We start from the raw sequence: 24,730 nt of genomic DNA on the forward strand, positions 1-24,730 counted from the left end.
CAACCCATGGGTTGTAGATTATGTTTCTGGGCTGGGCACAGAAAAGTTAGATATGGCAGTGATCAGTGTCATCATGTGTAAGCCCCTTTATAGGTGAGCTCTTAGCTTCTATTCTTAATTTATTCCAGGCATAGATAAATTCTTTGTGTAGATAGTGTTAAAAGGGTGGCTTTGTAGGAAAGACTTGAATTAAGTAAGGGTAAAGGCCTAAAATAATAGATTTTGGAAGGTCACTTCAAGCATATGGAACTTGTAATAAGATGAAGAGGTCTGTGAGAGAGGGATTGAGATGGTTAGTGAGGGTAGTATTGTTTTGGAGAAATCAAGACTGGGGACGGAGAGAGACCAAATCAGAAGTATAGACAGATGTGAAGGGGTCAAAGACCCGGGGGGCCGGGGCCAGGCGGAAGGCGGTGGAGTCCAGCCTAGCTTCCGGGTGCGGACCTGGAAGTGGGCACAGGAGCCTTCCCCTTCCCGGAACCCGGACAGATCCGGGTCGGGACTGGCCCAGAGGGATAAAAGGAGCCCCCCAACCCCAAACAGAGAAAGGGAGAGGCTCCGACGGGAGCCAACGCCGGCGGCAGCGGAGCCGGCGGCAGCGAAGCCGACGGCGGCGGAGCTGGCGGCAGCGGAGCTGGAAGGTCCTGGTAAGAGCAGCACCAACGGAAAGACCCTCCTCCAGTGGCTGCAAGCCGCCTGGCCACTTGGCAGGACCCGCTGGGGTGGAGGTAAGCCCCAACGCGCCCACATGGCGCGAGCGGCAGGCGGTAGGGGAACACCGACCCCAGTACCGCAGAAGGCAGCGGCACCCGGCCCAAGCCGGGTACCGTAAGGACTCTTATAGGGTCCTGCAGGGGGAGGAAGAAACCTCACTGCGGGACTGGTGGACAGACTAAGGGGCCAAAGGTCCTTGCCCGACCGGGGCCGAAGGCCATTGCGGAGTGAGATAACCTCCGCCCCAGAGAAGCGGGCACAGACGTTTGTGTTGGCATTATATTGCTTTGTTCCTTTTGGCCCTGTTACCTACCACAGGGGCTAGCACCCTGTAGGAAGCCACCCAGAGGGCGGCTAATCCCGGAGGACCGGGTGAGGGGAGGAGGAGCCCTCAGGACCCCTGGACTCTAGAGGTGAGGGACCGCGTCCGGACTGCCCGCTTCCCCAGACGGGTGAACCCCCCCAAAATTCCATCAAGTCGTGGCAGGCGAGATCGGCGGAGGCGCGGTACGGACGGCAGATCCCCCGCCCTTCTCCAGGGGCCATCTAGGGGATACGGGTGACCAACCCAAGGTAGTCCACGCCATCCCCCACAACAGACTTTAAAATGTGCAGCCTTGGAAGTGAGGATAAGAAGCTTAAAACATAATGTGTGACAGAATGGGAGAGAAAGATTACTTCTTAAGCGTTTTGACAATGGTAATTTGAAAGTGCTGAAGTAAGTGAAATTGTCATAAAAAAGCCAAGAAGAGAATGTGATGAAGAAGAAAGGCTGAATTATTGAGAGATTGCGAAGAAGCAATGAGATTTCCTCATGCTGTCCTGGAACATTGTTCAGAGAATAAAAGGATAAATCATTAATTCCAGCACTATCCAGCTCCACACAATCAGACAACTATAGAGACTTTATGAATGCTGAAAGGAAAGTAGTCATATGTGCTCCCCAATTAAGTAAATTAACAGTGACAGTGGGCCATCCCTGGGCCTGTCCAACTTTGGCCTGACCCTCTGTTTCTGGGCTAACCACCCACCCTTCTCTCCTGCCACACCTTGATAGAACAATAATTATAATGTTTCTCAGGTGGGAGGCTGCCCATTTACAACCCCGACACCAGGGGTCACTGTCCACCACTCTGAACCTTCTCTACATGGTGGCCCATGCCTTGCAGATGGTATTGTTGAGGAGTTCGTGACCCCCTGCGGAGCTGTTCCCAAAGACACAGAGTCGCTGTCAGTCTCAAAATTTATTCAGCATGCTGGGCACTTTGAGCAAGCTCAGAGGCCCTGAATAAAACTGTTAGAGGCGATTTATAGTTTACAGACAAGATGCGCGCGCAGGTGGGAATTTTCCACTGTGAAAGAAGACAAGATATCAGGTCAGTGTGAGAAAACTCTTAATTGTTTCAAACTGGTTTTTGGCTGCATGCTAAGTAATAGGGAGGGGGGCCATATTCTTGATTGTTTCAGATTTCAAGGCGACTAGGATTCGTCTTATCAGCCTGTCCTTGAAGTACTGAGTCTGCTTTATAGTTAATTTCTATACTATTATTTATGGTCTTGTTAGTAAATTTCTACAATTCCCCCCTTTGATCCTGGCCTTCAAAGGCCGGGATCACTTTTTATTATATTTAGCATTTAAACGCTTCTGGCACTCCAGTACTTCAGCTTTAGATATTTCAATATATTCTTCTATGTTATGTATTGTATATCTATAACATGTGGATAATATAGAAGGTAGGGTTCCAATACATTGAATACAATAATAGGTTAAAATCAAAAAACATCCAAGAGCACTTGAACTCGTTTGATATTAGAATACCTTAGTTGGGTGCCAGGATAGACTCCTGCAAACTGGGTGAGACTGCAGGGGCACCTGATTAATGCGGGAAGATAGACTACTAATACAAATATACTTATGACAGTACTTGCAAGGCACATATTGTCCATTGACTGTTGGATCTCCGCAGTCAAAGGGGAGGTACACGATGAGGTTCCGTTGGGGTAAACATTGCAGGTTTTGTGTGTGTGATGGATCCATGAATTCCTTTCGGTGATCTTGATTGTAGAGTGGGTGGTTAGTAGGACTTGGTACGGTCCTTCCCACGTTGGCTCTAGGCAACTTTTCCGTCACAGAACATGGACCTACACATAGTCACTGGGACTGAAGAGGTGTATCTCGCAATCAAACGGTACAGGTTGCTGAACGGCAGCACGGCGCTGTAAAGTAATAAGCTGCTTCTGCAAAGAAATCACATAATGGGTTAAATTCTTATCCCCCGCTAGCAATACTGTAGCTGGCAGAAGGAAACCACGGGTAATGGGGGGTGGATGACCAAAGAAAAGCTCATAGGGAGATATCTTAACATCAGCTCTAGGCGTGTTTCACATAGCAAACAGTGCAAGGGGCAATGCCTTGGGCCATTTAAGCTGAGTTTCCGAACACACTTTGCCTAGAAGAGTTTTTAGGGTCCAATTTGCTCTTTCCACCCCTCCAGATGATTGAGGGTGATAAGGGCGTGAAGCTGCCTAGTGATTCCCAATCGTGTGTAAATTGTTTGTAAGATCTGGGAGGTGAAGTGACCTCCTTGATCTGAGTCAATGACTTGCCAAACCGCGGAATAATGTTCTTTAGAAGTGCATGAGCGACTTGGTGATGAGAGGCATGAATGGCAGGAAACACCTCCACCCAATGGGTGAGCTGATCTTGCACTACTAAGGCATATCTGTATCCTCAGCAGTGGGGAAGTTCAATGAAGTCTATTTGCAGTCTCTCAAATGTTTGATGTGCCCAAGGTCGGCCCCCAGGCGGGGCTTTTCTCTCTGGGCCAGAGTTGAACGCTGGGCAAGTGGGGCAGGCGCTGGTCACTTGTTTAGCCACTGCATGGATCCCAGGGGTGAACCAAACTCAGAGAATGGTTTCAGCTATGGCAGTTGTCTCATAATGACCTTGCCTATGGACTATTTGGCATAGGGGCCGCTGTAATGTTTTAGGCAAGATGGGGCGGTTATCGCTAGTGTACCACAGTCCATCCTTTGAATAAGTCCCATAGAGATGTTTCCAGTCTTCTTCTTCTCCTTTGCACGCTTGCTCATATCCTTCTAAGGCTCTGGGTGTCTCCCACACAGGAGCAAGGGCGTTGAGACTTAGGGGTTGCTGAGCGGTGGTTTTGGCAGCAGCATCCGATTGCTCATTTCCTTTAGCCTCAGGCATGCTCCTGCCAGTGTGTGCGGTGACATGTATTATGGCTATCTGTTTGGGTTTCTGGATGGCTTCCAGAAGCTCAGAAACCTGAGTGGAGTTCGTAATCTTTGCTCCGGAAGAAGTAATGAAGCCTTGCTGTTTCCATAATTGCCCTGTGGAGTGGCAAATTCCAAATGCATACTGACTGTCAGTGCATACGTTTAAAGTCATCCTGGTTGCCAGCTCACATGCACGAGTTAAAGCAATCAGTTCAGCTGCTTGTGCACTCAGCCGGGGAGATAAGGGCTTTGCTTCAACGATGTTGAAGTCAGTGATGACTGCATACCCAGTCCGACGAACTCCAGCTTCTATGTAGGAGGACCCATCTACATAGAAGACTAAGCCAGGATTGTTCAGGGGCACATCAGTGAGGTCGTCTCGGGGCTTTTCCATCATGCGAATGACAGTGCAGTAGTCGTGATGTGGCTCTCCATCCTCGGGATGGGGCAAAAGTGAGGCCGGGTTGAGGCTAGTACAGCGTGAGATGCACACGTTTTTGGCAGCTAGCAGAGTCACTTCATATCGGGCTAAACGCTGGTGAGAGAAGGCTTGAGTCTTTTCTTTAGTCATTAGGGCTTCAACTTCATGAGGAAGCCTGACTTCAAGGGGGTACCCTATGACTAGCTCTTTCGATCGTTCAACAAGCAGTGCTGCCGCTGCAACAGCGCGCAGACAGCTAACTACCCCTTTTGCCACTGGATCTAAGGTGGCAGAGTAATAAGCGATTGGGCGTAGCCGAGGTCCCAGTTTCTGGGTTAGGACTCCTGAAGCTACTCCCCATCTCTCGTGGACAAACAACACAAACGGTTTCTCATAGCTGGGGAGTCCTAGAGCAGGGGCTTGTGATAGCTGGTGTTTAAGTTGGTGAAAAGCATGGTCTAGTTCGGGGGTCCATTGAACCATTTCAGGTTCTCCCTTCCGAGTGGTCTCTACCAGAGGCTTAACCATCTCTCGGTAAGCAGGGATCCATGGCTGGCAAAATCCAGTCACTCCTAAAAAGGCTCGCATATGCCTCTTTGTGGTGGGCTTTGGCAAGTCTTTTATAGCTTTTATCCTTTCATCAAATAATTCCCGCAGTCCCTCTGAGATCACATGCCCCAGGTATGTAACTTTCTTTTGGTAATATTGTAACTTTCCTGGGGATACTTTATGTTCTTTTTCAGCTAATCCTTCTAATAGTCTTAAAGTGTCCATCCAGCAGCTTACCTGAGTCCATGATGCTAGTAGTAGGTCATCTACATACTGTACAAGCACTGTATCCGAGGTAAGTATGATACCTTGTAAGTCTCTCATCAGGATTTGGCTGAAGATAGTAGGACTCTTGGTGTATCCTTGGGGAAGTTGCATCCAGGTTAAATGTTGTTTTGTCTTCCAAGTGAAGGCAAAAAGGTATTGAGACTGGGCTGCAATTGGTATTGAAAAGAAGGCAGCACACAAATCAATTACTGTGAATCGGGTGGCCCACCACGGGATGGAGGTAACAATAGTGGCAGGGTTAGGAACTACGGTAGCTCTGGGAATCACATAATCATTTATAGAACATAAGTCTTGCACAAAATGATAAACAGGCTTTCCATCCTTTCCTAATTTAGGTTTCCTGATTGGTAACATGGGGGTATTGCAAGGAGACTGACACTTCATTAAAATCCCTTTCCTGATGTATTCATCTATAAGGGGCTGCAAACCTTCTTCTGCTTCTTTATTCAGCGGGTACTGAGGCACGCAAGGCGGGACTCCCCCCTTGGTTTGAATAACAACCAGAGTGGCAGACTTCAGCAGTCCTATATTGGTGGACACCCAGCCCCACAATGTGGCTGGCAATCGTTGTAGTTCCACCGGTAAATTTCTCTTTTTCCCCCCTGAGGCCAATGCCCTGGCAAAATAAGGCAGTTTGTCAATTGGTAATTCTAAGTTATTCCCTCTGGACTACAGCGCAGAGTGGCCCTTAGCTTACACAATAAGTTCCATCCTAACAAATTCATAGGAGCATGGGCAGACAACAAAAAGGAGTGTTCACATGATAAGGGTCCTGCTTGGACTCGAGTAGGGGCACTCCTGCTAGTTTTGAACAATTCCCTCCCTACTCCCATCACATTCTCAGTTCCTTCTTCAATTAGTCCTCCACGCTCAGGAGTTGTAGATAACATAGATGTAGTAGCGCCGGTGTCAATTAAATAATCATATCGTTGCTCTCCTACCTGAATTGAGGCAACAGGGTCGCTCTTATTGCAATTTATAGTTACCGCAGGGCAGACTGGGTGAGGGTAGTCAGTCGGGTCATTGAGTCCTTCTTTCCTGTGAGTAGTTTTTGACACCGGCTCCTCGCGTCACTGGTTCGGAGGGGGCCCCCGTTCTGAGATCGCTCTGATGTTCATCCCCTTCCTCTGGGGACACTCTCGTTTGAAGTGTCCAGGTTGTTTACAGTAGTAACATACCTCGCCGGCTCTTTGAACTGTGGACCACCCTTCGCCCTGGTTTCTCTGATCTAATCCCCTTCATTGAAACCCTTCCTGGCCCCTTCCCCTGTTCCGTCCTCTTCCTGACATGCTGTGCATCGTTCCCTCAACCATTGCAGCTACTAGCTTAAAATCTTCCTTTCTCTCCTTCTTTCTTTCCCTCTCCTTTCTCCCATCAAACACATAGCTTGCTATGTTTCTTATCTTTAATATACTCTTTCCTTCCCATCCTGGAGTATACTTGCAGAAATGCTCCTTGATATCGGGAGCACTCTGGTTTACAAAGGCTGATACCAGAGAAGGCACATGCTCTGGTTTATCTACATCAAGACAAATGTATGTCTTGGCTGCCTCACACAAACGGGTAAAGAAGGCATCCGGATGCTCCTCAGGTCCCTGTTTGCATGCATGGAATTTTCCCCAATTCACAGGCTTTTTACTTGCTTCATCAAAGCCTGCTAGTAAATCATTCTGGGCTTCCCTCAGGGATGCCCTTCCCCCCGGGGGTGTTGTAATCCCAGTTAGGTTCATTAGAAGGCCAATGATCTCTGTTTGCTGCTAAGGCAACAGCCCTGGCGCAGTCTAAAACTTTAGCCCACTCGTCTGGGGTCAACAGGGTATCCATGAGTTCCTGCATGTCTGACCAAGGAGGGTCATAAGTATGGACTACATGCCGAATAGTCCGTCCTACTTCATCAGGTTTTTCCCGAAAAGAGGGGGTCTGTTGTTGCAAAATGAGGCGGTCGCCTCAGGTGAAAGGCACATGAATTAGAGTAGGGCGAATCTGGAAGCTGCCCCCGCCATCCACAAATGGGATCGGGTAGGTTCACAAAGGAGCTTGAACCATGGCATTCGGGTGTTCCCTCCCCTGGCTGGGTGGAAATGCCTCTCTCACGGGACCTTGGCTCCGGGTCCAGACCGAAGAAAAGCCTCTGGAGGCAGGGAGCCCGGAGCTCAGAGCCAGCACTGTTGCCACGGGAGCTGCAGTGCTCTCATCAGTGGGCAGGGGTTGACCGGGGACAGGGAGAGCAGGGTAGAGAGGCTCAGGTCTGTCTTCAGACTCTACAGAGACTGAAATCGGAGGATCATAAGGAGGCAGAGTAGTAGAGTATAGAACTGGTTTTGGGGCTTTTTCGGCCAATTCAGCCCACAGGTACCAATAACCCATCTGTTGAGGTTTTAAAGCTACTAATTCCATTCGAAGGAATGCCAAACAAGACCGATCAAATGAGCCAAATTTTGGCCACCATTTATCCAGAGCACCTTGTTAAGACAGGCCACTCCTGTGCACACAAAATACAAGCGTGCTTCCTGCCCATGCCAGACTGCACCGGCAGATTCCCTTCTCCCCAAACCTGGAGAAACCTCCTTAAAGGAGATCCCGGTGGAACGTTTGAAGTCGATTGTCCCATCTTCCCGAGACTTAAGCACTCTGGTCTATAAATTCCTGGGAACAGCCACCCCTCATGGCAGACCCCACTTACCTGACGCTCGGACCGAGCCCTCCAAATGGTGACAAACTCACCTATGCTGGCTGGGAAGGTTGGTCTGAATGACAAGCAGCCAGGTCAGCACACAAGGGGTCTCATCTGGGGTGCCAAATTGTTGAGGAGTTCGTGACTCCTTGAGGAGCTGTTCCCAAAGACACAGAGTCGCTGTCAGTCTCAAATTTATTCAGCATGCTGGGCACCTTGAGCAAGCTCAGAGGCCCCGAATAAAACTGTTAGAGGCGATTTATAGTTTACAGACAAGATGCGCGCGCAGGTGGGAATTTTCCACTGTGAAAGAAGACAAGATATCAGGTCAGTGTGAGAAAACTCTTAATTGTTTCAAACTGGTTTTTGGCTGCATGCTAAGTAATAGGGAGGGGGGCCATATTCTTGATTGTTTCAGATTTCAAGGCGACTAGGATTCGTCTTATCAGCCTGTCCTTGAAGTACTGAGTCTGCTTTATAGTTAATTTCTATACTATTATTTATGGTCTTATTAGTAAATTTCTACAGTATGTAAAGACTAGCACTTTTAATTCTGACTTGGCCTTGAGCGGCCTTGGGCTTGCTGCAGCCCTGTCTCTGTGTCTTCTCCGGCACTGGGGCTCTACACTATATTGTGTCCCCCACGAGGCCTCCTCCTGCCAATAGCCTCAGTCCAGTCCACCAGTTAAAACAACAACATAAATATGAGACCCTGGGCTATAACATAATATGAGTCATGCAAGCCATGCTCTGCTTCTTGCAAAACCCCAAACTGCTCTCTGAGTATTGAGTGCCTCCCAGCCCTGAGTACCTTGTAGACTCCTGGAGCCTTATTAGCCACATAAACAGTCTATCCAGCAGCCACAGCATTCCTGGGAAGTTCTTCCCTGCAGGAGCTCTTTCCCTTGGCAGCTTGCCAGAGAACTAACTCCTACCAGCCTTGGCCCTGGGGTTTATAGGTGCCCAGAGCCCTATCTCCTTCCAGTCAGCTGACTGGCCTGTGTGGTTGGGCTTTTTACCCCTGTCCTCCTAGTACTTTGTGTTCCTAAAGACTCTGGTCTTAAGGGGCCACCCTGCCTCCTAGTAACAGGGCTAGGGTTCCTGTTACAAGGAGGTTCCTGGAACCCAGCGTGTGGCCTGGGGCCGGGAAAGGGGGTAAGTGCATGGGGGCCAATTGAGGGGTCCAGGTGAGTCCAGAGTGAGAGTTCTATGGAGGGACCCAAGAGGGTGGACCTCAGGTGAGGGAGGATTGACAGTGGAAGGACTGATGCTTAGAATCTCAATCAGCCTATGCAGGGCCAGTTCAAGAAGGGCCAAAAGGTTGAAACAGACCATTGCAGAGATTGCTAGAGCCAGGGGAGCATGGAGATCTCGACTGGCCCAAGGCAGGGCCAGGGCCTTGGAATGGACAAACTAAAAGTCCATGTGTAGCCACAGCTGAGAGGGAGGGACATGCAGCTCAGCATGAATATGACTAGAGCAGTGCCATCTGAGGTAAATTGTTCAAGAGAAGGGGTCCTAGAGAGAGATGGGGCCAGAGGGGCTTGAAGGTGAGACTGATCCAGGGCCAGGAGGCCCAGAGGTCTGCAGCCCATGCTGGGCATAGGATATCAAAGGGGAGCTCAGGAGGGACTATGAGTAAGCTCAGGATGGCCAGAGATTGGTCTTGGGTAGGAACTGAAAATGCACCCTACTGGGGCTGGTTAGCATGGCGGGGCAGCCTTCACAAAATGCCATGCATGGGAAACCCCAGGGAAAGGTGAGCATGGGGTGCCTGAAAGCCTGAACTCCCACTGCCTTGTAGGTTACCTTGTGGAGTGGGAAAGCTAAGGAACCACACCCTGATAGAAAAGGAAGGGGAGGAAGTGGGACCAGAAGGGTCCAGAGGCCCAGAGTGGGGCCAAAGGAGAGAGTGGGACCGGAAGGGTCCAAAGGCCCAGCAAGGGGCCAGGAATAGAGTGAGGCCCAGCGTGGAGTCCTGGTGGCCCAGCAAGGGGCCGGGTGAGAGACCAAGGGGTTCGGATAACAGACAGAGGGGTCTGGCAGACCAAGGAGGCGCTGAATGGGAGACTGAGGGTTCTGAGGGCCCAGAGAAGGGCTATGTGAGTAAAAGAAAGAACATCAATGAGGATGACATCTGTAAGGCTTGGGGCACAGTGTGGGGGCAGAACAGACCCACACAATTAGCCAATAAAACTTGGACCACAGACAGCTGGCGGTTATTCAGTTAAGACCAGGGAAGCCTCCCATATTTTAATGGCAATTAACATCAAGATGTGGTGGGCTAGGAGGGTGGACTGCCTACAGAGCAGGGTAAAAGTAATTTTTTTTGGTTTCCAGGGCCTTTACAGCCACCTCTGGAGATGGTACCCTGTGACATTGTATTCCTAATGGGGTGGCTGTTGTAGCCATTGGCCCCATGGGGTACAAAAGTCCTGCTCCCCCTCTGATTGCAGTTAACAGGGCTGGGGTTTCCTGTTACGTCCTCCTTACTCGTAGCTACTAAAGTGCTGATTGTGACATTGATAACTCACTTGAGGTCACTAAGATCAAACTGAAACTAAAGAAAATCTTCTGCTCTAAGTATCAGCATTCCCATGCATTAACATCACCAATACATCATCAGAAAACCTTGCAGTTTATAGGGGCTCTAGAGGAGGCTGCTTCAGAGCTGCCTTTGTATGAGATGGCAGAAGAGAAGTGGGGAAGCCTAAAAAAAAGATCTACATCCCTGCATCACTGCTGACTCTATATTCAGCCAACAGGTCAGAAAAAACAGGACTGGTTTCTTTGGGGTGCACTCATTTGAACTGATCCCATTTATCAAGGCCAAACAAATTGTTATGTTAAATCACAAAAAGAATGCCTTAGATCAGGGATGCTCAACCTCCAGCCCGCAGGTCAAATACAGCTCACAGAGCCATCATGTGGTCCACAGGTCTCCCCACAGGTCAGGGAATGTGGTGGCAGATGAGCAGTGGCCATTAATATGACCATTCTGCCCCATTGTCAAATTCCCAAACCCTAAACCCACATGCCTGGTTGGAGCCAAGCCATGCCCCCTTCCCTTTATGGAGCTGTGTTTTGGTTGGGCCATGCCTGCTTCCTCTGGGATCAGGCTATGCTTCCTTTCCCTATGGTGCTGGGTTGGGGTTGCACCAGGCCCTATTCCCTTTCCCCGTGGTTGGGCTGCATCACACTCCCTTCCTTCCTGCAGGGCTAGGTCAAGCCCCCTTACCCATGCAAGGCTGGGTGGGGGCTGAGCTTTCTCCCTGCCATGGGGCAGAGCCATGTCCCCACCATCACCCCCAGCCAGGTCACATTCTCCCTGCCATGAGACTGGATGAAGCTCGCTTGCCTCTTTTATGAGACCAGATTCAGGCTGGGCTTCCCCCTCACCTCCTCTGTGTGGCTGAATGATGCTTACTGTGCCAGTCCTCTGGTGCTAGTTTGGAACCACCACCCAGCCTGCAGTCAGATCAGGCGCTACCCACCTGGCTTGCCAGGGACAAAAGGTTGAGCACCACTGCCTTAGATGGAACTTCTAAGGAACTGAGGAAAGCAAGTAGTACTGCCCAACTAATCTCAAGATGCTGTGCCACTTCTGACACCATGTAGTGGTCACTAGGGTCAATAAATACAGGCATGCAATGAGTAAGAAGAACTAACCAACAAACTGTAATCAAGAGCAGTAGGCGGCCTCTGTAGGAAACCCTGGCTCCAACCAAGTAACAGCTACCACCTTACTGAGGGACTGTCTCCCAAAACTCTCCTCTTCTAAATTAGGTAGTATCTCTAAATTATAACCTTTACCACTACATTGGTAAAAGTGTTGTTATCAATTTGGACTTACAACTAGTGTCATGAAGATGACATGGTGGCATCTAGGAAAAGGGAGAATTGATAACATATTGCAATGCAGCAACAGTGAACAAGTAAACTCCTAGATGTACTTGGGAAGCTTATTTAGGGCAGCTATCTCTATCAAGCATGAACCTTTAGAAGGAGATGCACCTTAGCTGCATAGAAATCAACAAACTTATGGACTACTAACATTGCATTTGATATCAAATTGCAAATGTATCAACATAATGTAGCTAAATGAAACAGCAGAGGGCTGAAATAGTGGAGTTGTGTACTTGAGTTTCTCTTTCTCCAGCAACACTAGGCGATTGCCTTTTAATATTGTAGATCTGCTCACTTCTGGTTCCACCTTTCTATGATCATATATGAAGGAAGCTGGAAAGACACTGAAAGGACCAAAGCTCCCAAGGCAGAAGGTGCTCTGAAAAGTTCCCAGCAGATGAGTATGGAAGTTCCTGAAACTGAGGATTAGAGGATGCCAGGAAAGAGTGCCAAGGAGGCAGCAGGGCAAGGTCAGGGTTGGGGTAGAGGAACTGGGAGGTTGGAGAGAAGAGGAGCAAAAAGCTGGGAGGGAAGTGGGGTGGAGGAGACTAGAAAGTGGGTCTTCTGTGATGAAAGCTAAAGCTATAAAGACATTTTGGGTCCAGTGTCCTATCTGCAGTTCCACCACTATATTGCACTTCGTACAAGAGGCTGGCTGGCTGTAACAGTCCAAGAAGAACTAGAGACCACACTGCAAGATGAAATCTATGAATGAAGGTACATAAAGACAACAAATGAAGATGGTAGGAGGAGAGCAGGAATTATAAATTGGGCTCCTAAATGATGAGATTTGAAAAACAGTAAAAGTTGGAATCTTTATATTTGCCTTACAAATTTTGAACCTTGAGGTTTTCAGCTTCTCTAGAACACTGGTTTTCAAGTGGGGGTCTGCAGACTATGTCTAAGGGGTCCATGAAAGATGATGATAATCAATCAAAAATATGTGAATACCCACACTTACAATTCAAAGGGGTCTACATCTCCATTTGAAATTTTTTAGGGGTCTACAAATTTAAAAAGATTGAAAACCGCTGCTCTAGAATCATGAAATAAGAAACCTAGGGATTTGTTTTAAAGAAAGCTTTAACTATAATAATTCTACAGTCTAAGGAACTAAGGCTTTAAACAAAAACAAAAAATGGCACAAAATTTGAAATAAAAATTGTGGCAATGCTGAATATTGAACAACTTTAAATGCTAGCCTTAATAAAGGCACCAAATATGACCACCAGTTCTGTTCATTGGCAGAAGATTCCCCAAAGTAGTCCCTTTTTGAGATGACTACCTCTATTTGCAGCAATACAATATTTTAGTATAAGAAATTAGATTAATCTCTGACTTTAGTACATCTGTTGAGATTAGGGAAAGTCCAATAGGGAAGAGAAGGAGTTTGCATGGTAACATTTTAGACATACAATGTAGGAAAGAGAAAGAACTATTTCTTGATTTATCATCCCTAACTGTCATTTTTTAAATGAAAATCTGCCACAAAGCTTAAAGGCTTCATTTTACAAAATCTGCAAAATTTGATTTTCTCTTAAGACTTTATAACATGTATGAGTTGCAGCACCTTAATTCTGAAGTAGAATTAATTTATAGGCTCCATGTGGGAAATGTTTTCTTTTACCCGTCTCATTGTCTCAAACTTGCTGATCATCTTGCAGCTTGTTAACTGGCATTGAAAGGGCTGAGTGGGGAGTAATTAGTGCTAGGCTAACCATCTAACTGGAAATGTAACCAAGCTACCACTAAAAATAGCTGCTTGGCAAACAACACTGCTGACTAGTGAGCACCATTCTTTAGAAGCCTGCACCCTAAACATTTTCTGGCAGCAAGAAATTCTTCAAAGTTAGGTATTTGGAAAGTGGGAACAATGTTTCCAACATGTCAGATTATGAGGATGATGGACAACTATGAAGTTGAAATCCTGAGCACAAGTGAGGGAAGACTGCCAGGTGGCAGTGAGGAGTGTTTCAAGCAAGAAAAGAAATAACTCTTAGAGGAGAATAAATAAAGCAAGGCAATGCAGCAGCAGTGAACAAGGAGGGTACTATACGGATTTGAGAGAACAGCAGCAATGAGCTTTCAGAAGTAGCAGTGCTCATTATGACAGACTTTGCAGAAAAATCACTCACTAGCTGGGAACCTATCAAACAAAACATCAGTCAGACTGTGCTAAAATCTGACAAAAGACCTTTATGATAAGGACAAAAATGTGTTCTACAATTGTTACCAAAATGCATTTGACAGAATATCAAAATGTGATTTGGGATAACTTCAGCATTAAAGAAAGACGTGACAACCAAGAAGTGGAAAGATTAAAGGGAAAGCATGGGCTGGGAATCATTCATCAGAACGGTATGAGATATGTTGGATTGAGCTTGGTGTCTGACCCCATCCTTCCAAACGCCTTGCACCTTGTTATGGATCCTGTTATGCTTTGGGGGTTTGCAGTATCTTGAATATTTGCTACTGATATGGCATATGTGGCCTCATTAGAAAGTCAGTTTTCTTTTATCCGTTTATACTACTATTATCACTATATAGATTATGTTGTGTTGTCTGTTTGTACCTTTATAGTTTTGTTCATGGTTTGATCAAGGAAACAGAGTGAATGGAGACGCTGGACATGGGCGACTGGTGCCACCTTTGTTTGGGGGGGGGGGGGCACGTGCTCCCCCAGTGACCAGTCATCAATAGGAAGGGGGTCCCTCCATGGCCAGTCTCACCAACCTGGGGGGAGTCCCCCCTGCAGCTGATTGCATGGAGTGGGAAGTGGCCATGGTGCTTCATATGGCGGTCCCACTCCCCAGACAGTGCTTGCAGGGTGGGCACCAGCACTCCCACCTGCCCATCACCTAAGTGGGAAGTGTGGCTTGTCAGGGGGTGCACCAGCACTCTCGGGGTGCACATGCACCCCTGTGCACTCCCCATGCATTGCCACTGGTGCTGCATTTCTTGGGCAAGAAGAATTTCCATTCCCAGACACAGGTAGAAGAAGGGTTTGTACCCTGAGGTATTGTCTGTCTGTAATGGAGACATCACCTCCTTTATAGCAAAAGCATTTGAGAGGAATGGCTCATCCAGCCAAGGGAATTGGCCAGGTACCTTGGGCAGACCAGAGCTTTCTACAGAGTTCTGGGGACAGTTGAAATGCTGGTGGGGGGTAGGGATTGGAAGGTGTTAGGCAGGAAGGGTCAGAGAGACCCCAGCAGTCAGGGCTGGCAGAAATCAGCAGGGAAGCTGATTTCTGGTGAAGCTGGCAAGGCTCTCAGGAAGGCTAAGATGTAGCTAGATGAAAGTGTGAAGAACTTTTTTCCTTTTGCTTTTCTGTTTCCAAATCTGTAATCCATTTTGTTTGTTTAAACCTCATATTTTCTTTGCCTCCTGTGGGCTAAGATCAAGACAACCCCCACAGTTGTATCTCGCATACTATTATCTGTAACTGAGCATGTGCTTTTTATAAACCACATCCAAACCCAAATGCGGTATCATTGTGTGGGGTCTCTGATATATTCCTGACTTAATAAGTATTGTGTTTCCCCTGCCCACACCACCACCCATTCCTCCCTTGCCACCCCATCACCCCTGGGCTTAGTTGGCTGCATGCTTGATATATAACTTAGTTACATTCCCACCTCTACCCCAATCGTTTATTATGTAGCCCCTTGTTTGAGTCCTCTGTATTTACTCCTACTTTGAACCTTGTAACCTAAAGTTTAACACGTTCTGAAAAAGTAAATCTGGTTGTTGTTTGGCTCCTTACTGATTACCTGTGGAGTGATTTCTAGGCGAGTGATATTCCATAGATTCATAGATTATAGAGTTGGAAGGGACCCAATGGATCACCGTGTCTGACCCCCTGCCCCTGGCAGGGAAGAGGACTGAGGACACATGACCCCAGCCAGGTGACTGTCAAGCCTCCTCTTGAAGACCTCCAAGTTAGGTGATAGTACTCTTGGACGCCCATTCCAGACTTTGGCCACCCTTATTGTAAAAAATGGCTTCCTAATGTCTAACCTAAATCTACTCTCCACTAGTTTGCACCCATTATTCCTATTTACTCTCTGGGTCGCTCTGGTAAACAGCACATCCCCAATTCCCTGCTATCCTCCCCTGATAAATTTACAGGCAACTACAAGGTCACCCCTTATCTGTCTTTTGTATAGGCTGAAGAGATCCAGATCTCTCAACCTCTCCTTGTAGGGTCTTTCATGGAGACCACTAATCATACGAGTGGCCCTCCTCTGAACCCTCTCCAGATTCTCTGTGTCCCTCTTAAAGTGCAGCGCCCAAAACTGGACACAGTACTCCAACTGTGGCCTGACTAATGCCGCATAGACAGGGAGCATCACCTCCCTCGATCTGTTGGTCATGCATCTGCTAATACATGAGAAGGTGTGATTGGCTTTGTTGATGGCCTCGTTATGCTGCCAGCTCATGTTTATCTTGGAGTCAATTATGACTCCAAGATCTCGCTCAGCCTCTTAGCTTCTCAGGAGGACATCCCCCAACTTGTAGGTGTGCTGGGGATTCCTTCCTAGGTGCAGTACCTTACATTTATCTTTGTTGAATTGCATCCTATTATGTTCCGTCCATTGATCTAACCTGTCCAGGTCAAGTTGTATCTGCTCCCTGCCCTTGGTGTATTAACTTTGCCCATAATTTGGTATCATCTGCAAACTTGGAGATGGTGCTCACCATACCCTCGTCCAAATTGCTGATGAAGATACTAAATAACACTGGCCCAAGAACTGAACCCTGTGGGACCCCACTGCCCACCTCTTTCCAGGCAGAGAATGACCTGTCAACCACCACTCTCTGAGTGCAGTCTCTAAGCCAGTTGGCCACCCACCTGACTGTGTAGGTGTCCACTCCACAGCCCATTAGCTTCCCTATGAGAATAGGATGCGAAACTGTCGAAGGCCTTCCTAAAATCTAGGTAGATGACATCGGCCTCAGCTCCTGTGTCAAGACAGTGTGTGACCTGGTCATAAAAGGTTATAAGGTTTGTCAGGCAGGATCTACCTGTAACAAACCTGTGCTGGTTTCCTTTCAGCATCGTTTCCCCTGCTGGGCCTTCACAAATACGCTCTTTGATGATTTTTTCTAGTATTTTCCCAGGGATAGAGGTAACACTGGCCTAAAGTTACCCGACTTATCCCTTCTCCCCGTCTTAAAAAGGGGTCCAGACTGGCCCTCTCCACAGATTTAAAACTTCTTTCCTGACCCAACAGATGGCTACCTGGGGTTGGCCAAGATTCCTTCACTGCAGCTGCAGGGTCTAGCGTAAGAGCAGTGGGACTGAGGCTTACTGGGGGTAAGGAGGTATCCCAGTGCAACCTTGGTTTGTTCCTCGGGGCAAGCAGCAGTACATGTGGGGAGAAACTCATGGCTCTGGGGCCCTTGTAGTAAGGTTTCTGACACCCTGCATGAAGATGGACACACACAAATGTGGAATTCACCAGATGGTAAAACAAACAAACTGGCCACATCTGAATCAATTTGAGGTTTAGGTCATCTTTCTAAAGTGCCAGGGCTTACCAAGTGAAAGATGTTAGTAGCAACCAAAATTTGTATTTTGACAAACAAACAAACCCCACCCCGCAACATCTGAGAGATTATTTTTAAACCAAAGTTGGCAAAGAAAGTCAACAGGACAAACCTGGGGAAGGGGCAGGAGGGAAGAGAAAAGTACTGTGACAACTAAGAAATAGGATAAATCTGTGTTTTGTATCTGAAGAAAGCTGGGCAGTTCTCAAAGAGAACATTCTTCAAGCTACAACATTCACAGCTGAATATCAGTATGGACAGGACAATAACTGAACAAGCCAAGAGATGAGGTGCCTCCCTGGGAAGGAAAGAAAAAGCACTGAAAATAAAATTTTGGTTGTTAGCACCAATGAAATACTGGAAGAAGCAAAGGAGGAGTACAAGAAGGCAGACGGAGTAGTGAAGGAATGATAAACAGAAAGATGCTGTAAACCTGATAGTTACAACTAAGCTCCAGCTGCTGCTATGGTAGGAAACCATGGAGCTGTTTACCAAGTGACAGAAGCTCAGTATGGAAATTTCTAAACAGGAAATGCACCAATTAGAAGCAAAAATAGAAGAATTCTTACCACTAAAGTGGAATAGGAAAGAAAAAGTCAGGGCATTTCAGCCTCACCAGCTTTGATGAAAATTATGAACCAGAATATCTCTGATTTAGTCTATAACATGTAAATCTACCTTGCCTTCTGTCAGCATATCTGGGTGTTAACCCTGGTCCTAGAGATGTAAGTACAGGTTACAATCAAAGCTGAAAAACAACAAAGCAGAAGACTAAAGTACTTGACATTACATCCCCAGTGAAAATGAAGGAACTGCATGATAAAGTCTGGACAAATGAGTCCCTTACTGGGCAGCTGAAACAATACCAAAAAATGAGATCTGTGAGGGAGGAAGATGAAGAGTCACATTAATCTCAGTAATGGGGAAAATTTTCTATGGGGCAGAAGAACAGAAGTGATACCACACTGGGTCAATCTGCAGGTTCACCTCAGTAGCATGAACAGATGCTAAGATGGAGTGTGTTTATGTAGGGCCTATGAAAACTGATCTGTTCCTTGCTTCTTTTCCTTTACAGCTCCTAACCATTTACAGGTCTAGGAAATCCTAATTTTGGAGGTTGCAGTCCTACTACTGTGTTTTAATATCCTCCAACTGACCTATCCTGCATTTATTTGCCTAATCCTCTCTTGAACTTGGTTAAATTGTCAGACTACAAAATCTTGTGGCAATGAGTTCCACAAGCTAATGACATGCTGTGTGTATGTGTGTGGACTTGGAGGTGAGGGTAGAATAACACTTTCTTTGTGTTTAGTTTTAAACTTCCTTCCTAATTGAATTTTATTTCCCCTATATCTGTTAAGGTGAAAGGTGGTAAACAGTTATGATAGACCTCCTTGGTCATCTTTTCTCTAAGTTGAAGTCCTAGTTTATTTAGTCTTTCCTTTGGTAAAAGTCTCATGATCATTGTTATTGCTCTTTTTCTACCTTTCCAAAAGGATACATTATAACTAGGAAGTAGGGGGAACAGTATTCAAGGTTGGATGTATCATGGATTCAGGCTCCAGAGATTCTGCATAGGAGCCAGTAACCCTAAGGCAGACACTATATTATATTAATATCTCAGCATCAGACATATACGTCATACATGTTTTTTGCAATTGGGCATAACATTCTTTAGACCTCAGTTGTGTGACAGCTGGTGGGCAGCCCCTGGGTCTCAGACACAGTGGTCTCAGGCCTGCCCTCAGATCAGACAGAAGGCCGCCATGGATCCCAAACCAAGACATTGGGCTGTACCATACTTGCTCCTGGGGATTGGCTATAGACTGCCTGTGTCCCCAGATGCAGGGGCAGCCCTCTGCCTGATCCTGATGTCAGGGCTCCCCTGAAGTTGGCACCTTTCCAGCCTTGCCCCACAGCCCTGCATCTGGCTGTAGGTCAAAGCGCTGGAGCACAGAGGGCCTATTGGCTCCCCACACTCTGGCAAGTTTTCAGCCTTGCCTTGTACCCTGTATGTGTCTCCTTGGCTCATTTAATAGCCTTGCCCTGCAGCTTACATGCGGGGTCCAGGGCAAGGCTAGAAAGGTGCCTGTAGCTATATATGAGGCTGCAAACAAGACTGAACACGCCACATTTCCAATCAAAGTGCCCTACAAACGTGCCACAAATATGCTTCACATGAAGGCCCCTTCTACAAATTCAAATTAAAGCTGGGTAGAAACTAGCTATAGAGTTACACATTCTCAAGCACTAGCTTTATAGTTGGTTGGTTCTTTGTGTAGCTGGATAGTCATTTTTAGCACGTTATCATTACTTTGCGTGTGTAACTGGTCTAAATTTATTGTGCAATTAAACAGTTAAGTGTGTAATATTTATAAAATAAATAGCAGGGTCCTAAATGTCTCACATTTTTATGGTACAACAAATTTGTTGAATGTGTAACATGTTACAATTTGGTGTGTGATAAAGGTAACATCTACCAGGGGCCTAAGCACTATCAAAGAATGCACAGAATGACAGACTTCTCTATCTCTTCTTTCCTTTTTTTTTTAAAAGGCATTAGACAACCTGCACAGACATACATAGTTGAACATCCTTCAGTCCTGAGGAATCCTAACTAAAGTTATCAACATCATCAAGGTCTTCTGGATGGATAAAGTATTTTGTAAGGACCAATTACCAGTAGCTAGAGCAGTTCAAAAAAGATGTGAAACTGAGCTATGTTTTCTCTTTGCTGCTGTCAAATATTACCATAGACTGGATAACGAAGAATTGTATAGTCAACACAAACACAGGCAATAGTATGGGTAAGTAGGAAGTGTCCAGAACAGCAACTTAAGGCCTGGGGATCAAATCTGGCTCACCAAGCAATTCTATTCAGCCTGCAAAGCTGGGACACTAAAAGCAGCATGGTGGTAGTAGGGAAGTGGTGGCACATAAAGCTGTATACTGTTTGCAAGTCAGAAGCTCCAGGATATCCTTGTTTTGACTCAGTACCACTCCAGACATTTGAATGAAGCAGTAAGTTAAGTGTGTGGTAAGGTAAGGCTGATGCTGCAGTGGTGATAGCCCCAAAATTTTGTGAGGTCTTTTGCTTCTCGCATAGAAGGTCTTGCATTCAGAAGCTTGTCTAACTTCCTCCCAGCTACATAGTTGATCCAGTAAAAGATATCACCCTAACAAATCCTTGTCTCTTGCATGAAGTAAGGAAAGGTATGTGGCAAAATATATTTGGGGTGGAACTTTGCCTGAAACATCATGAAACTGTCTAGTTTGACCATTTCCCCAACCTTCACTGGCCTCTGAGAACAATGCAGAGCTAGTAACTTGTTGAGACACATCACATGTAGTCAGCTCTTCCTGTCAACCTCAGCTGGTAGTGTTGTGCATTATGACATTAACAACAATGGCTAGCTGTGGGCTTGGCAACTACTTACTTCAAAGGTTTTCCAGCCTCATTTATTTAAGAATCAGAACATTAAACAAAAATCACCCTTTAGTATTTGAATGAGAGCAGTTTGTGGCTACACTGTGGTGTGCACAGAACTGAGAGTTACTTTACAGTTTATCTACTGGCCATCAGGCTCCTGGTCCTGGTGTCCAGAACTAGCACACTCAGATATACAAATTGTCCTCGGAGCATGCAAAGGTTGCCATGCTCTGTGAATGTGGTTTAGGCTGCAGCTCTGGTTTTCCATGCACCCCTCCCTTGATCATTTGGTGTGTTAAGGAAGCTGGTTAAAGTGAGGTGTGACAGAGAAGTGTAGAGAAGAGGTGCTGGGGAAGGAGCAGGAGAGGTCCCAGCAGGTCACTCGTGCAGTGCATCCAACATTAATTATTTTGGAGATTGTGGGCCATGAGCGACATGTGCCCCCCCCAGGCTGGGGGGGTGCACAGTGACCACCTGCAGGTGGTGGCATGGCAGCGGTGAGCGCGGAGCTCCCACAGGAAACCACGGCAGTGTCAACAGCAGAGGAAGGCGGAGTGGTGGTTGGTGACCACCCACATACACCGCCAGCAGCGATTGGGACCACCTGCAGATGCTGGCGGTGGTGCTTCTTTCAGGGGATGCACCACCAATCTCAGGGGCTGTGCGTGCACCCCTTATACGTTGCCAATGTTGTTGGCAATTCCTCGAGTGGAGGATGATTTCTATTGTGGGTCTTGAGTTTACTTAAGAGTCCAGTCCTTGAGCCACAGATCTGTTTGCAGAAGTCGCAAGTCTTTCTACAGGGGAGAGTAGGCCTAGGCTAGGATCAGGGTTTGAAATACAGGGGAGGGTTGGGGGGAATGACTGAGTCCCCCCATGAGAGATGACAATCTCCCACCCAGCGCCTTTCTAAGCAGCTCAGGTCCCACTGCCGCAGACCCCTCAAAGCAGGAGTATAATTCAACCTGGCTAGGATCCCTCTCCACCCTCATGTTCCCGGTTGCCGCCCGCCTTTGCTGGGGCAGCCCTGTCACACACTGCCTCTGCCTGGCCCACACACTCGTGGGGCTGCTATCTGCATCCAGCCCTTGAACCAACTCTCTTCGCCCAGAGGTTTTCAACCTTTGCAGCCCCTCGGCCCTGCATTTGCACTCATTTTCCCGCCACGGAAAAGTAATAGGACAGCTCCTCCCAGTGCTCCGAGCCGGGGGCCGCGCGCAGGCGGCTTTGCACTGGAGGGTGCGGGGAAGGAAGCATAGAGTCTCCACTCGCACGCTAGACAAGCCGTGAGCGGGTGATGCCGGTGTGTGCGGCGGGGCCGCCATTTTGCTTGTGGGCAAAAAAGGCTCGTCTCGCCCCTTGCTCCTCCCCGCCCCACCCTTCTATCGCGCGGCCCACACGTTCCGCGCGCTCAGCCAACCCAGCAGGGCGGAGTCAAAGGAGCTCGAGGGAGGGGCTGGAGGCGGAGCGGGAACGCCGCCGGGACAGTTTGGGGGCGGGGCTAGCAGCAAGAGGGGCGGAGCTAAGGGCGGACTGCCGGGCCGGGGGCGGGGCCAGGGGCGCGTGGCGCGGAAGCGGGCGGAGTTCGCCGCGCGCGCGGGAAGGCGGCGCTGTTGTTGCCGTCGGGGCGGGCGGGCGGGCGGGCATGGAGTTCTCGAGCGCGCGGGGCCAGGGGCGGGCGGGCATGGAGTTCTCGAGCGCGCGGGGCCGGCGGGCGGGCGGCCGCGGGCGCTACCCGCACAGCCTGCAGTTCTACCTGGCGCCGCCGGCCGAGAGCGTCTCGCTCGCCGAGTTCGAGAGCTTCGCGGTGGACCGCCTGCGCCGTGAGTCCCCCGGGGCTGGCTGCGGGCCAGCAGCGTGCGCGGGAGCGAGAGGCGCAGCAGATTGGGCGGCGAGTCAAGGGAGGGACCCTGGTGCTCTGCCCAGCATCGGCTGGGCCTCGCTTGCCGCCTGGGGCTCCTGTCAGCACTGGTGGTTGGGGTGGGGCGCGCAGCTAATGGGGAGTGTGGCCCCCGCCGGTCAGAAGTTTTAGCTCTGACCTAAAACTGGTAGGGAGGGTGGGGTAGGTGAATGTGAAACACTTGTCACCCTCCTTCGCTGCCTCAAATGGTTTTTAAGACGTAGGAGATAAAGCCTTGGCTGGGGTGATCCGGTTGGGGATGGTCCCACTTTGGACTGTATCAGTGGGTCTCAACTTTTTTTGTATCAGGCCCCATTTGTAAACACAGATGGCCAGTTCCCACCCAGTGAGTAGCTGAAGTAGAAAACAGGCCCCTGGCCCTGCTGATGCCCCCCCACTCATGACTCCCATGTCCCAGCCCCCCAGTGTGTGTGTATGGGGGGGGGGGCCCAAGCAGTTCCTAGCAAGGGAAAACCCACCATTTCTCATGTTTTTCTGTTGAAGGAGAATCCAGTTTTAACATTTGTTTGCAACCTTTTCATATATTCTTGCTACCCATGGGTTGAGAAAAGCTGGACTAGATGATCTCCTGAGGTCCTTTCCAACCCAAATTTTCTATGGTTCAGTACTGTCACATTTCAACAAAACCAAAACTGGGTAGAATGCTGGGCCTGCCTGCCTGCCTTCCTCCTCCCTTTCTTTCTTTCTTTAAAACAATAATTAGATTTCTTTTCTATATTATACTAGGTGCTCATACTGCTCTTTGTGTTTTTTATTTTTAAATTACTTTAGTACTCAAAATAGTTGAGAATCTTGGTGTGAAATACCTGAAAGGTACTGATGAATACAAAAGCAAGCTGGAACATGAACTTCGAAAACTTAAATTTCCATATAGAGTAAGTAATTGGAACAAGAACCTTTCCTACCTTTGTGTCCACATCGTGTCTCCTGTGGGAAATTTTATGTATATATATAGCAGCCTTAGTCTGTTTGTCTGTAATGGGTTATTTGCACTCAGATTGGTTGTCTGAAATAACCAATCAGAGTGCCCCCAAGAGCATTTGGGGCAGGAGGTGGCAGCCAGAGCACTGCCATGGTGGCGGGGACAGAGAAGACGGGTGTGAGGCCAGGGAGGAGCGGGCCTGGATGAAGAGTGGGGTGGGACATGGGGCTCAGTCCCTGCCCGCCCTGGTTGTTCTTGATGGGCAATTTTCTAGTTGTGAATAATAATACACTTATAGAATTTATACACTGGGCACTATTCAAGAACTCAACCAATTTTATAGAAGCAAGTTTTCCTTTTTTTCCTGTATAATTTAAATACAGTTTTTGTTATTACTTATTTGGGTCAGTTTGGAATCTTTCATTTGTACTGAAGTTAGTGCAAATTTAGGGTCTGCAAGATAATGTTCTGCAGTCTGTAGGGCTTTGTAATATGAAGAATAAATTCTAGTTTGCTGTTTTCAGCTAGCAGTAATATCAAAAGGATAACCACTGTACTAATTAATACCTTGCGTTACCAGGGGTGGGCCAAAAGCCCCATATCCACTCCTATATTGTGCTTGTGGCTTAGTGCCTCCCCCCCCCACCAACATGCCACCAGCCCACATGGCAAGAAAACTGCCTCATCCTGCCTGGTGCCAAGTAGGGGGCCAATCTCAGGAAGGGGGCATGTATGTTACAATTCTATGAAATATTTAATGATAAATATCTCTGAGTTATGTGATGTGAAAGTTGAGGTTTAGCATTTAGTTAACTTTTTAAAATTAATTTTCTTTTTCTGCTCTAAGCTGATGCATGTGCTCTTTTATGAAAATTACAGGCTTTGGCTGAAGATGATTACGATGCAAGGAGGAAAGACCATATCTCTCATTTCATACTGCGTCTTGCTTATTGTCAATCGTAAGTATGTTTTTGAGTTAATATGTATTTTAATTTCTAGCATGTTGATAAAAATTAATGTGTGATGGCTGTTTATTAAGAGACTGCTTTTCTTTGACTTGGGTAAAGATGTGGTCTCAGTTTAGAAACTTGGTCAGGAAAAATTTCATATTT

General features: G+C 47.6%; 2 protein-coding genes across 4 annotated transcripts in view; one reads left to right on the forward strand and one right to left on the reverse strand.

Moving 5' to 3' along the window:
* Window positions 1-1,120: 1,120 nt before the first annotated feature.
* Window positions 1,121-5,149, reverse strand: LOC149872784 (uncharacterized). The gene has a single exon (XM_090047428.1). It carries the CDS (start codon window positions 5,147-5,149, stop codon window positions 3,620-3,622), a length of 1,530 nt encoding a protein of 509 aa, XP_089903554.1. The 3' UTR covers window positions 1,121-3,619.
* Window positions 5,150-22,414: 17,265 nt separating this feature from the next.
* The window catches only part of PRIM2 (DNA primase subunit 2), a 238,641-nt gene continuing 236,325 nt past the window's right edge, over window positions 22,415-24,730 (forward strand). For all 3 annotated transcript variants that reach the window (XM_090034474.1, XM_090034477.1, XM_090034482.1), the window contains exons 1-3: window positions 22,415-22,598; window positions 23,468-23,571; window positions 24,498-24,577. In XM_090034474.1, coding sequence (XP_089890600.1) covers window positions 22,421-22,598; window positions 23,468-23,571; window positions 24,498-24,577 — 362 coding nt within the window. In that variant the 5' untranslated portion in view covers window positions 22,415-22,420. The remainder of the gene's footprint in view (window positions 22,599-23,467; window positions 23,572-24,497; window positions 24,578-24,730) is intronic.

The sequence above is a fragment of the Crocodylus siamensis genome, chromosome 1, assembly GCF_052110815.1.
Source record: "Crocodylus siamensis isolate JL-2025a chromosome 1, ASM5211081v1, whole genome shotgun sequence".
Lineage (NCBI taxonomy): Eukaryota > Metazoa > Chordata > Crocodylia > Crocodylidae > Crocodylus > Crocodylus siamensis.

Coding starts and splice junctions, on each gene's coding strand:
- LOC149872784 (XM_090047428.1), bottom strand. CDS start 5,149: ATGGACACTTTAAGACTATTAGAAGGATTAGCTGAAAAAGAACATAAA.